This window comes from Diachasma alloeum, unplaced genomic scaffold, assembly GCF_001412515.2.
Source record: "Diachasma alloeum isolate Michigan unplaced genomic scaffold, Dall2.0 Dall_scaffold_01036, whole genome shotgun sequence".
Classification (NCBI taxonomy): Eukaryota; Metazoa; Arthropoda; class Insecta; order Hymenoptera; family Braconidae; genus Diachasma; species Diachasma alloeum.
The window spans coordinates 56762-71296 of record NW_021681148.1 but is presented as its reverse complement, the minus strand read 5'-3'; the positions used below and the strand labels follow the sequence as shown (position 1 = coordinate 71296).

At 36.6% G+C, this 14535-nt stretch overlaps 1 protein-coding gene across 1 annotated transcript; it reads left to right on the top strand.

Moving 5' to 3' along the window:
• Positions 1 to 101: 101 nt before the first annotated feature.
• Positions 102 to 1501, top strand: LOC107045654. Its single transcript, XM_015267985.1, has 3 exons — positions 102 to 365; positions 523 to 1127; positions 1442 to 1501. The coding sequence occupies exons 1-3, from the start codon at positions 350 to 352 to the stop codon at positions 1499 to 1501; spliced, it is 681 nt and encodes a 226-aa protein (XP_015123471.1). The 5' UTR covers positions 102 to 349.
• Positions 1502 to 14535: the final 13034 nt, after the last annotated feature.

Genomic DNA, 14535 nt, shown 5'->3' with positions numbered 1-14535 from the left:
ATAAGAAACAGGCAGTTCTAAACGCAACAGAATGGACAACAAAACATATAAAGGTTCTCATTCTTCCCATCTGAACGTTTCCAGTACATTTCTATATTTTATTGAAGTGATATTTAGTTGATTTATCTGTCAATTAACATGGTATTCCTCACCAAACCAATGACTTTGACTGTAGTGTGTTCATATGTACTTATGCAGAATGCTTAATCAGACGTGTCCCTTTCGCATTCTCTCAAGTCCATATGGCAGATAAAAGGGCCAAAATGATGGAGGAACTGGTGTCATGCCACTTGCAGTTTCCCAAGCCCATTCCATTGACAGTGACTGACGAAAACGCAAATCAAACTACATGTTCAGAAAGTCCGGTGAGTGGTTCAATTCATTCTTTGGATCGGTCGCACCTGTTCATGTAATCGATTGTTCTTGGGAAAACCGAAAAATTTACCTAATAACATGATCGAAATTGAAGGCAAACGTCGTATGGACTGCCAAAGATTGCTAATGTTTTTCTCCATCAATCAGCGCGTTTTCGCCAAGGTGATACCATGCACTTCCCCCAAGAAAGGGCCAATGGGCAGTGTACGGCGATTGATACATTCAGTATTGTGGCTTTGCACTTCTCTTATGGCAACATCACACGAGATTTTCTTGACTACATACTGATTGAAGGCGACAAGTACTACGTGCAGTCTAAGTCAGCCAACAATGTGACTGCTCTTCATCTGTGCCTAGACGAGCTTTTACCATCAGTGATATTTCGTGGTCACACTGTTGGAATTGGTATTCAGGCTGTATGGGAGGGTTTCTTCAGTTCTTCGATGGTCTTCAGGGACCTCACCACGGGAATAAACTCTTTGATGGAGAGGCATGAATCAAGCCTTCACGATTCGGGGTTTATGTACGTTGCTGGTACCAAGACAGTTGTCTTCATCTCTCGTCTCGTTGGTGAAAAGAGGAACTTCTTCATGTTCAATTCCTATCGTGTAGATAACAATAATTGCTATCCATTCGCCAACCCAAATAGAGGGACAGCCCGCCTTTTTCGCTGTCTGACAGTAGAAGCACTCACTCGTTTGCTCCTCATCAATCAAGGTGGTTCTGGTGTATGGCAAATATTCTGTGTCCAAGTGAGTCTTTTTTACATTTATCATTGTTTTCAAATATACTAATTAATACCATCAATGTGACCCGATAATTATCACTGTGTTGTAATTGTTGCAATTTTAAAAATGGATGATTTCATCGCTCATCATGACTCGATGCTCTATTTTATAGTTTACAGAGTCGTGAGGGGATTTAGCTACGTGGTCTCCAAGCATCTGAATTGCGTAAAGGAACGAGTTTTTGACGAATGCTCGAATGGGTTTTTTTTCATAGCTGAAATTATTGGCTTGAGGGGGATGGACAAGTTTTCTCAATGGAATTCATTTTTAACATTCAGATTTACCTCGAGATACTTTTGAACCCCATGGGATCACGAGATATTTCTGTTGAAAGTTAAGTAGGTAGACTGATTATCATTCCAAAGCAACAAGTGTTTGTATTGCAGTCTACAAACGCTGGAGTCTGTTGATACTTGATACTATACTTACAGCTAAATCTATGAAGTAATTCTAACCCGTTTCAGGACTATTCACATCAACTTTTGAACGTCATTCATTAATTAGAACCTTGACTTGTGTTTCAGAACAGCCTGGAATATTACTGAATTCAGATGAATGCTCAAATATATTATTCTTGAGACGTTATTTTTATTCCTTTCGATTTTAGTAACCTTAAATATGCTTCATTAGCTATTCAGCTTTCTTTCCAAAATCCAGAATAATTATGATTGTCAATAAACATTCGCATAGAGCGTCTATAAAAAATATTGGGGAATGAATACAGCATGAATATGGCTATGAGATTGTCATGAGTCACAATGGCTATCAGACCGTCAGCTGCCATGATAAATTATCCATTGGCAAATTTTTCCGCGTTGTATTCATTTGGTAAGGTTTATTACAAACGCTCTTTGGAAATGTTCAATTATTTTTCTAGCCTTGTTACATCGTACAATCATAGTTATTTGGAACAATTACGTGATATAAAATCACATGAAAACTGGAAAATGTGTTTTTTTATTGCAAAAATGAGAAAACAATTCAGATAACATTTGCAAAATAATTCACCTGAGTCTTGACACAATTACTCCTTTTAATTGCTGTTTCGTTTACCATAAACATGAAGTAGAAGCAAGACTGAGTGTTTCCGAATGTTTTTAACTCATATAATATTAAGAACCAACACTGGTGTTAACAAAATTGCAAATGAATAATTTAGCGGAGTGAATAGTTTTCACATAATAATATTCCATAGGAAATTATCAATTCGCAATTTCTTCACGATTAAACTTGTCATTATTTTACATAATATTAATTTTAAAAACTTTTTGGAAATAATCAGCATATTTGACAATGTTCTTATCTTCAACGTTCACAGATTTTGGAGAAACCTGCGAAGAATGACCGGAATATTCTTCATAATATTCAAAAGTTGATACAACAGAGTTTGCACTTAATTCAACTCAACTAAACTTGAATGAACTTCATCACTTCACTATTTGTTTAGTTCATTTCCAACTATTCAAACTAATTCACCGCTTACGGAAGATCAATGAACTAAACTTCACATCATCATCAGCTTCATTCAACCAGAGACGACATTATCATAATTATTTATTGTTGTGAAGTTATCTTTTTCGTTTATGTAAATATTTTATTCAGATTCTGTATTCACAATTCCTGAAGATCGTTTTAAATGTCCCTCAATGTCATCCAGCGGCGCACCAATAATTTTTTTGAATTGTGTTTCCCGAAGTTGAATAAGAACTAAATGAATACAGAAATCAAGATGTGTCGTGTTCGAATATTTATCGCATTCGGTTTATGTTCTTTCCAACTTGTACATATTATTCATGTTTTCCATTTTTCTAATTGTAAAAATAGGGCTTATGAAAATATCATGGTAAAAGTTTTATTCTTCGAAAGGAAATTTTTATCGCAAACAGCTGCAAACAAATTCCTTACTCACGTTCGTTTTTCTACCAATAATAAATGAGAAATTTCAACAAAATAGTTGCAAAAAATTGAAGAAACGCTCAATTCTCGATCATTTTCCTTCCCATCCCCGTAAAATATTTTCCTTATTTAATATTTGGTCCCTGAGAAAACGGATTGCGTTATCTTAATCTCTCTACCTTCGTTTTCCATTGGTTGTTCAATTTCAGAATATTTATTTTGGGGGAAAGGAGTATTATCTTTACTCATAAAGTGGTTTAGGATTAACTACAGTATGCCATCAATGGTGTTATATGCACCGGGACTTCAAGTCAGGTACGGCTAAGTTTATGTCTAGCTCTCGGTGAAAATGCGGAGTCCAGTTCAGCTTGGCGTTTCCATCGAGACTTGGGCAGGAGTAGAAAGAAACTTCATAAAGTCTCGGTATATATATCCCCATTCTCATCCAATTTCTTCGCATCGCACCGGTTACTTTAAAAAGCGCGCTAAATGTTAACGCGCGTGCGGAGTGAGACATTCGTCACTCTGGGGGGGGGGNAGGTAGTGGTGGGGGAAGCCATTCGGCTCGAGACCCGAACATCATTCTTTCTTGGCGAGCAGTATAACTATATGTTGTGTATTTGATTTCCTTCGTAGTTAGAACCACTGATATTCGATTGGATTTTGTTTTGTTCGGTGATTTCTTGACTCATGAATTTTAAAGACTCTGGCGAGGGGGGAGTGTTGACTCGCCTAGAAATCGTGCTTCAAGTTAGAAAAATGAACCACCGCCTCCGGTCTGGAGGAGAACAAGTTGTAACGTGGTATTTCGTTTTGTCCTCGACCGTTCAGCGGTAATGGACTTCCAGACGGGAAGTCACTTTATTGGCGAGGCGAGAGTCGAAATTAATTTTTGTTGGCTTTGTATTAATTTATTGCTTCCGAAAGGAAGATTTGTAATCGGTCGATTTTTCGATTCGCTAATTTTGCTTGGAAATGATGTAGAATGGTCTGAAACGTAAAAATACGAAGTTTGAGGACCACGTATGTACGTGTGTCCGAAAGTATGGGTCGATTTTTTCGAAAATTTTTATAAATCACGACAAATAAAGGACAAAAGTTGAAGCTAAAAATCTGAAATTTTGTCACATAGTTGGTATTACTGTGGAGCATTTGTGAGCGCAGTTTCTGCTCAATCGGCTCAGTAGTTTTGGAGATACAGCAATTTCTCAAAAAAATTTTTTCTCAATATCTCAAAAACTACATGACCGAATTCAATTTTTTTGACGCCAAAATCTTCCTTGCGATAATATCTGTCAAATCAAATCATAATATTGCTATGTAACCATGGGCAACCTAGTAATCATTGGCATTTTTCATTTTTATGAAAAAATCGTTGTAAGCACGATAGCGCCTTGAAAAATCAAGATAAAAAGTTGAAATTTGGTGGACTGTAGATTTTATGATATTACAGGATGGGATTGTGGATGAGCTGAGTCGGACAAGTAGTTTAGGAGATATTCATTTTTTTGTGAAAAACTGTAATGCTCAATATCTCCAAAACTGCTGGTCCGATTGACTTTTTTTTTCTTTTCAAAACATTTGTCATGGTATCTTCTATCAAGATCAATCAAAATATGCATACCCGCCCATACAAAGTTTTCGAGATATCAGCGTTTTTCTAGTTTTGTAAATTAAAATCCAATGTGGGCTCTATAATGAGCGTTAAACATGGACTAAACATCTGAGATTCTGGCTACTAGTTTGCATGGTTGGCCTACATTCGTGTATAAAATGTTGTGCCAATCGATTCAGTACATCCTGGCATAGAGTGATTCGTCCGAAACGCTTTTTTTTTCTGAAAAATCACAAATTGTCATTTTATCAATGTTTTCCATCTCTGCATGACTTCAAAAGTCATATAATACAAATCCATGTTTTTTTTACTCCATATAATCTAATATTTCATGGATATTCGATAGCCGTAGTTGTGACGGAGACCGAGGTTGGCGTGGTCTAGTTTTTTAAGAGGTGTAAATTTTATAACAATTTTCGTCATTCAAAGTATGGTCGTTAGTTAATATTTCATCTTGTGTAGATATAACGTTGATAACATTATATCTACAGAAGATGAAATTATATATCTTACATATCATTGATTAATAAAAAAATTCTAGGAGAATTAGAATATAGAGAGAAAAAATTTTCGCTACACCCAGCCGGGAATCGAACCTGGGTCTCCCAGATACGCGCCGGGCACTCTTACCGACTAAGCTACCGGGAACCACAGAAAAATGCTGTACCACGTAGGTTAAGCAGAGTGAGCTTAACGGATTCAGTATTTGCTGCAGACGATCTGTGTGAGTTTGAGTGGGAGTTACATGCACGTCAGCAAATAAATCTTTATGGGCAAATAAAAATACAGTCTAAGGAAGTAATTGAGTCGGAATAAGAAAAAAATCACTAAGATATTTTAATTACTAGGAGTACTAATATGAATTTAATTATTAAATTCATCATGATGTAAGAGAAAATATTACAAATTAAAATATATGAAAAAGTTGAAAAATAATGGTAATGACAAATTTTTGTTTGAAATATCATAAGTAATCACTAGGATCACGAATCTATTGATTAAATGATGACGTATGCTTCTGACAATTTATCGGGATACAGAGGAGAAAAAAAGTTAAGAATACAGGCGTCTCTATTCGGATTACTCATAATTTATGAAAACCATGCGAAATACTGTAAAAGAATGATGTTTTCTTATGAAATTTGAAAATCATATGAATAAATGATGGAATGGATTTTGTCGCGAACACTGCATTTTTATTGGACTAGACTCTGACGAGATTGCAATAGTCTTAGCATTTGTTCAATTATTTAGATTCTTCATAATAAGGAAAATTTCAAAGTCGACAATTCTACTACAATGATAAGAGGAATTTGCCCAGAAATTATTAGTGAAACCCATAATGGGTCAGATCCATTTACATTCACCCGTATTTGTCGCACTGAAACTAAGGAGTGAGTAATTGCCACTGATTTTTTATGTGTGGAATTGGAATATCTCCCATTCGGAAGCTTATTACCAATGTAANATTTTTTCGCGAACACTGCATTTTTATTGGACTAGACTCTGACGAGATTGCAATAGTCTTAGCATTTGTTCAATTATTTAGATTCTTCATAATAAGGAAAATTTCAAAGTCGACAATTCTACTACAATGATAAGAGGAATTTGCCCAGAAATTATTAGTGAAACCCATAATGGGTCAGATCCATTTACATTCACCCGTATTTGTCGCACTGAAACTAAGGAGTGAGTGATCGCCACTGATTTTTCATGTGTGGAATTGGAATTTCTCCCATTCGGATGCTTATTACCAATGTAATTGGTGAAGAGGAAAAAAAAAGCATCGAGTAACGGTCACATGACTTCTGTCAAATAGGCTTCTACCCCTGCTTGTTTTTGGTTTGTATCGCTTCTAATTTTGTCACTGCTCACCCGACTACATGGTGGGATGGAGCCCGAATTATCGTGGAAGTTTATCAGCATCTTTCATCGGGTCCATGAAGTCCAGAAAAGTCTTGGATCCTCAGACTGATGTTTAGATGGTCCCGCGTAGGAGGGAGTCTCGTACGAGTGACGAGTGGCGGCGCCAGCTTACGGAGGCTGGAAGTGGAGGGCTCAGTTGACGATCTGAAAAATATCTGAGGATGCCTGGAACGATGTTGGATGTCCATGGAAAAATGCATCCGCCGATGGAATAGTTATTTATAATTTTATTGAAAATGATTGAGGAGGTTTTAACTCGAACGTAGTTATTGTCCCACGTTTTGTAGTGGACATGATTTGACTCATTTTACTTCGTCACGCTCAGCTAATAGGAGCCTCGGACGCCTGTTAGAGCGTTGTCGCATGGGCTAATTGCACCGGCAACAGCCACTTCTCGTCTGGACGTCATTGTGGCCACTGTGCAAATTTTTGTTGTCAAAATTCGTAACATAATTCCCAAGAGTCGATAGTTTGTGGGGCCCGAGAGTCATCAGAGGACTTCTTTGCCGTTTATGGAACTTTTGGGGTTGCTGATTGACGTATATTCTTCTTTTATCGGTGAGTGGTGGTTCCCTAAAAAGAACTTTGTAAATTTGCGTGTCTCACAAAAGTGAAACCAGCCTTTTGTTCTAACGGACGGTTGGTCCGTGGCCTTGACGCTATTAGAGTTTTCCACGATTTTCGGCCGGTTCTCACTCCCCGTTCGACAGGGGAATATATTTTTTGGGTCCATTCGAATCTTTGCTTTTTAAAATCGCCGAATTGTCGGCGATTTAGTTTGCTACAATTCTCTCGAGTTCAGTGACTTTAACGGATTTTTTCTGTCAATTATTCGACTCTCGTTTCAGCATCACCGTGTAATATTATCGATTTTTCGGCGGTTTGGAATCTCGAGGTCAGTCGTGTTATTTCCTCGGGATTATTACCTTTGACTCTCGGTTAACGTTTGGCGGATTTATCATCGCTTTTATTTTCGGCCTAAATAATATTTTATTTAGCAATTTATCGTGTTTTTGAAAGTGAGATTTTAGCGCCTTTTCAGTCCTCGAGTTTGATTTTGTCGCCGGCTGATATTCTATCAGTTACTGGCTCTGTTGTTCACATTCTCTCGAGGCAGTCCCCGTCTCAAACTCACGAGGAGTTGCCTCTCCCCATCGTCACTCTGGTGGACGCGCTTAGCCCTCGGGGTAATAGTAGATCCCAACTGTGCGATTATCTGACTTCGAGTAAATTCACTAGTTATTTCATCTTCTAACTATCTTTTGATCTTCTTTGACTTCAACTTACAATTTTGAGTAGTATTTTATTCTCTGACATATCGCAGAGGTAGACATTATGTTGTGTTGAGTCATTTGTCTTTATTTTATTTAATTGTTAATTTTTCCCCGAGTTTGGACGGCTAGATTGAGAGATCAAAACGGGGTTATATTGTTGCATTTATAATCTAACTTCCAGCTATTTTGAATTAAATCATTGTTAATGTTGCGTTTAGCACGATTTTTTTGAACGTTGATTCAAATCAATGGCTGGAATTATGAGATTATAGGATTTGAATGTGACCCAAGAAAAACCATGACAAATTTTTTCACTTTGAAAGAATCATAATCATAATATTTTTTTTTCTTGATTGCCATATATACCCTATTTGGGTTTTTACATATTTGCGGTTTCATGGGCCGACTTCCTCTCCAGCCGTGTCGCATTGTACCCCAGGAGCTGTACCCCACGTACAGACTCTCCTGGTGACCAAGGGAAACCATAGAAAACCTTGGTCGCCACGGACGTCCATCGACCGAGCTTCATCGGAGAATGGTTTCCGAACAGTTCTCCGATGATTCTCGGTATCTAGACTTCCGTTCGGCCGTTTCCGAAAGATTAAACATCGCAATTGCCCCAAGCCAGACTCGAACCCGCGCCTCACGGGTCCCGCTGTCCGGCCGAGCGATTTAACCACTTCGGCCACCGGCGCCGGTAGAATAATAATAATATCCAATTTGGTAAATTCCAAAGAACAACAATAATGATATTTGTGTCATATACTCCGGATTATTACCATGAATTTCAGATGCATGAAAAAGGCTGGAGCAGAACTCAAACTGTCATTTCAAGTTTTCATTTTCAATTTGTTGCTGGTGTCACGTCAAAAATGAAATAAAACTTGACGATACTCTATTTTTTTTTCTACACGTTAATGAAAATGATTTCTACAACTTTAGAAAAGAAAAATGAATTTAGGAAATAATCTAACCCCAAATCTAATTTAAATTTGAAAATAATTCCCGATAGAAATTCCCACTGGATGAAGGAATTAAAAGAATTTAAACACGAGTTTTAGTTTAAAAATGACTCCGAAGAGTCTATATTTTAAAACAATAACACTGAAATTTTTAATACACAAAGACTTACAGTTGGAGAATCTCTGCTAATCCCAAAGGTTATTAATTCACTTTTCAACTTAACCGGTTGCCGCTGATTTTAATCTTGATTTTATCTCAATCAATAACTAAATTTAACACTTTAATAATATTTGAACGAAACTTGGAAAAATTCCTCGTAAGAGAATTTCCAAAATTAAAAAAAAATAAAATAAAATAAAATAAACCACAAACGATTCACTCAAAAAAAACTAGTCACGAAAGACTGTTGAAAACTATAGCCACGAAAGACTATTTAAAAAAAATTATAGCCACGAAAGACTATTTGAAATAAGCCTTGAAAGACTTGGAAACTTGAAGAGTTACGGTGGAACTGAGGCACAAAATGACGCGCAAGTGGTTTTGTTACCTCAGCCTGAGGGTGTGTCCTCAGATGCACGGAGGGAAAAACTAGGGGACCAATGGCTAATGACCTTGGGCCCGAATTTTCCCTTCCTTACACTCCGCTCTCAATGTTTCAGGGTTAACTCCGACCCCTCTACATTGAGATGTCGAGAGTGTGGGCGGACTTTTCCAACCCTCGACTGCCAATGAGAATTGTTTCGGGAGGTCCCATTTTCTCCCTCCACAATCTCATTTATTTAAAACTAAAATTTAAACAATTAAATTCTTAAACAAATAGTTCTTATTTCATAATTTTCAAATATTCCAATATTCCCGAACATTATTTCGGATTATTAAAATTATTTATTCTAAATAATAATTTTTTGTTACGCCGTTCTCGTTTATTTAAGAAAAATAAAAATTAAACATTTGAGATTGAATTACTGAATTCAACTCAATTAAAATACATATTTCGAAAATAGAAATACAGAAGATATGATTCCCTCACATTAGAATGAATGGAGTTAAAAATTTAACTATTTGAATCCGTAAATGAAAATAAAAATAAAATGAAGAGAAAACGAAAATGAAATAATTTTTCATAAAGAGAATTGAACGGAGTTCAATTCGTAACGAGATCTATATTTTAATTGAATAAAAATATTCTTTCGAATTGAAGATCATTCGAAAGTATAAGTTAAAATTGTCCTAACGGAAAGTTTTTAATATCAAAATACTTGTCAGAAAATTCGCAATTAAACTGTACTGAAATTATTAATTTAAGAGAATATTTTTTAAACATTTGAAAATTGTCAAAAATAAATTTATGACTTCCCGTTACGAAGAGAAACTCGAAGAACCCCCATTAAGATTCCAAAAGGGACGGAAATTCGGATTTGGTTTTATGAGGGTCTTGGCCTTGAAAGAAAACAGACCCCAAGCTAAAATAAGGGACAGTTTGAGTTTCCCCAATGTACTTGCCCATTGTACACGTCACGTCCGAATTATGAAACAAAGCAAAAGAGAGAGCTAAGACTGGGCGTGCACTTGAAATGCCTTCAGCATGACAAGGCCCTGACCCATGTCTATTACTTTACGATTGACTTTTCGGGGAAAAGTCAGCACGGAAAATGTAACTGCGATTTTACGACTTGCAGCTGGCCTTCGGGCCTTTTCAACTAAAAATTCCAACGCGATAAAAAACTTCCTATTTCAACGGTTTTTCCGTTGAATACTAATTAAAATATTTTTCGAAAGAAAATTTAAATTAAACAATTTCGACGGATGTCACACTGGAAACTTGAGATCATGATACTCAGAAGATAGCCAGTCTTTTCTGGATGTAAGATGATTCGGCAGTTTTCCGGAGAATGCAAAACAATTGTTATGTCAAGAATGGGTCACTTAACAAAACTATATTGAATTAGAATTCAGTATATTGCACAAAGACATAAAATAAAATTCAAAGATCATTTCGAGTTTACAGGATGGAATTTAAACATGACACCCACTTACAAACGTCCCCTCGTAGTACAATTTTCTAAACCCAAAAGTATTTGGAATTAAAAGTTGGAAAGGTTCACTTGGGATAAAATGAAAAGAATGTTGAATAATTTTTAGGGACTCAATAGAGTCTATATTTCAACAAAACAGGTAGAAAAGGGGAATTACAATATTAAACTTACATGTGCTGCTCTGGTTTCAGTCATAGATTATATTTAAATTTGGTTAAAATTAATGCCGCATTGAATTTAAGCCTTTGGTTTTTTTTTTCTTCTCGTATACCCTTTCGGATCTTTACGATTTGTTCCCTTCCCACCCCCCAACCCCCTGTACCGCATTTGCCAAAGGACAAGGGAAAACCTCATTTGAGGGAAAAACCTGCCCAGGTACAGTCGTCTGTTGCGAGACTCCCGCTCGGCAATGAAACCGTGAGATTTAGAGTGTTACAAATTTTGGCCCCCCCAGCCGGGAATCGAACCCGGGTCTCCGGCATGCCAATCCCATACTTCAACCACACAGCCACCACCGTCGGTGCCTTTGGTTTAAATTCTTAATTAAAAACAATAAAATAATAAAAAAAGTGTCACAAGACTTGAGATCTAAACAATAATTTAGTCACGAAAGACCAAAATGGAAAATAGTCAGACAAGACTAAATGAAAATAAAAAGTCGCGAAAGACTTGAAATATCGCCTTACTAGGTCGATAATAAAACTGGAACCGTGTCCAAAAAAAAAACTGGAGTATACTAACTCTCAGATATGAGCTACGACACTACTACTGTAGCGATGACTGCAACTGCAACAGTAACTGTAACTGTCGTGCTGTTATAGCGCACAAGTATTTATAGTTTATTTAGGAGGGTGTACCCTCAGAATACATAGGGAAATTTCGGGGACCAATTACAAATGCCTCAAGCCGAAATTTCCCACTCCAGTGGTTTGAAATCTCCTTGTTTCGAGATCAACTCCATCTCTCTACATGAAGATGTTTTTGGGGTGTAGGCAGTCTTTTCTATTCCCCAACAACCAATGAAAATTGTTTTAGGAATGTATTCCCATATATTCCCTCCACAATTCTCTGTTATCTCTTATTTTCAACTTAGCGTTAACATGTTTGTTATTTAATTTTTTTTGAAACAATTCAGTATTTTCCTTAAACTATTTAATAATCGTCGAATACAATTGTCTATAAATTTCATGAAATTTTATGATAAATCATAATTCATTGAAGAAAAATAGTAATTGAATAGTAATCCAATAATAATTCAATGACATCAAAATATTGTTTAAACTTTAATTATTTTGTGGTTTTCCCACGTTAATCATATTTCTTAAATAATTATGATAGTTTAATTAATATCCGAGATGGAAAATTATTCATAAAAGAATCATTCTGTTGTATCATGCATTTTACTATTTTTGTGTCACATGTTCGCCAATGTTTATGTCGTTTCCTCCATGTGGGAAACGAAATCGTTACTCTATTTTTTATTAAATATTCGTCGTGGGAGTTACAAAATTTGGACCCATGCTTAGAATTTGTTATCAATAGCTTTCCGGTTCAAGAGTCCAGTGTTTATTGAAATTTATGGTCACACGTGGAAGATGCATGATTAAGGAGACGAAACTAGACTGAAGTGTTTACAGTGCAGCTGATACTGCACAGCTGATATCTCCTTAATCTAGGAGAAACTCGACGTTGGGAACATTTTTATGGTTTTTATTTTTATCATTTTTTTCACAGATGTGTGCAGCCGAAATATTCCCAACATCGAGGGGGTCACTTTCCCCGGTCACAGAAGATAATTTTGGGTTTCAAAAGTCGCTTCTATTACTGAGATAATTGAATAAGGACGTAAGAAAATGAATTTAAATGAATTTTCTGACGGATGTCACACAATTATGAAGTTTTCTGAAAAAATTCGAAAAAATCGAAAATTCGAGAAAAGTCAGTTCTTCGAAAATGCAAAGAAATTTTGGGTATCTCTCAAATATTAGAGAATTGTTGGATAAACAATCAAAGAAAAATTGATAGGAAAAGGTAAAATTTTCCGAATAAAACTGATGTGAAAGAATCACGTGACCCCAAATACTGAACTTTGATTGATTGAAATGAGAATCAACATAATTTGCAAAATCTGAGAACATAAATTCACAAAACTTTCCAAGTTTTTCAAGCAATACTAACACGAATTTCGAGAGTTCATGAAGAATTCCAAAAAATTGAACATGATTCATCAAGTATCAAGTTCATGATATGATCGAATAAAATTGTGAAAAAGATCATGAATGAGGAGACGATGCTCTGAATTAGCGAGGGAGCATCAAAATCGGTTATATAGTTTTTGCAACAAAAATAATTAAATGCTTTCGTAATGGTGTAAAGGTGCAAAGGAGACTAAAAAGGGTGGAGAACACTAAACTATTCTGGGTTGTGACAACTTTGATAACTATTGTTTCGCAATCTGAAAAGAATTTTAATTATAGTTACAGTTCGAGCATTATTCAGTGAGCACAAAAATTCAGAATTAGTTAATCACATATTAAAATACTGGAATTGAACAGGTGATGCACCGAGAAATATTGTGTCCATTAATTTTAACTCTCAATTTAATAAGACGATAATGAATCATCAATTTTTTAAAGAAACGGAAGACATCGCTTGCGGCCGCGGTGTGGCGTGTTAATTTATAGATTTTCAATTCTTCATTTCTTATATTATTTTATTTCTCCCTTTTTGAATCAGTTATTTACTGAATCTCTTTACAATATTCAACACCGCGATTATTTTGTACTCGCACCACTAAACAATTAATAATCAAAAAGGTGAGGTCTTCCTACGTGGCGTCGTTTTAAGTAGCGTCTCAATTATTGAATGAATCACTGGATTGCTGGTTGTCCGCTCCCGAATTTGGGTGCGTGGGTACCGCCACGTTGAAGTGTGTGTATGTGCGTATGTATTTAGGTGTGTATTTATGTGTGCGTGTTTTTTTTTTTTTTTTTCGTCTGTTGGGAGAATCCATTTACGCACGACCATCTGAGGGAGGGAATAGGTGTTTCCTTCCGTCAAGTGAGTGTGGGACTCCGACAGTGACTGCCAATATCCACTAAACTCCAATCAGACAAATTTCCACTAACCTTTCTTCCCATCACGGCACCACCGTTAGATATTACTTCGTGAGGGAGATCTCAGCTGTTCGCTCTTCCGCCTTCATTTTATGTACGTCCCCCTAACCTGCAAAGATGTTGTGAGTGATTAGGAGGTTCCAAAAAAGATTTCTCACCTATACTGTAGCCTTGCGCTTGCGTTCCTCGTTCCTGAGCTCCTTCATGACTTCTGCCGCGGAGTTGCTCGTTGCGTCCCAGGCTGCCTGTGATGACAGCATTGCTTCCACTAGATCCTCGGGTGAAACTCTCCTTCCGAGCTCCGACTCCCAAGTATTTCGCATGTCACTGAATTGGGGGCAGCTGAAATATACATGCTCCGCGTTCTCGTTCACTTCTGTGCAGATGGGACACTCCGAAGAATCTTCATGTTTGAATTTATGAAGATACTCTCTGAAGCACCCGTACCCTGAAAGCATTTGACACAGATAGTAGTTGACTTCGCCATGAGTTCGACTTGCCCACGTGGCTACGTGTGGAATTAGACGATAGGTCCATCTCCCCTTG

Coding starts and splice junctions, on each gene's coding strand:
- LOC107045654 (XM_015267985.1), top strand. Junction 1,128..1,441: donor GGCAAATATTCTGTGTCCAA/GTGAGTCTTTTT, acceptor TTTAACATTCAG/ATTTACCTCGAGATACTTTT.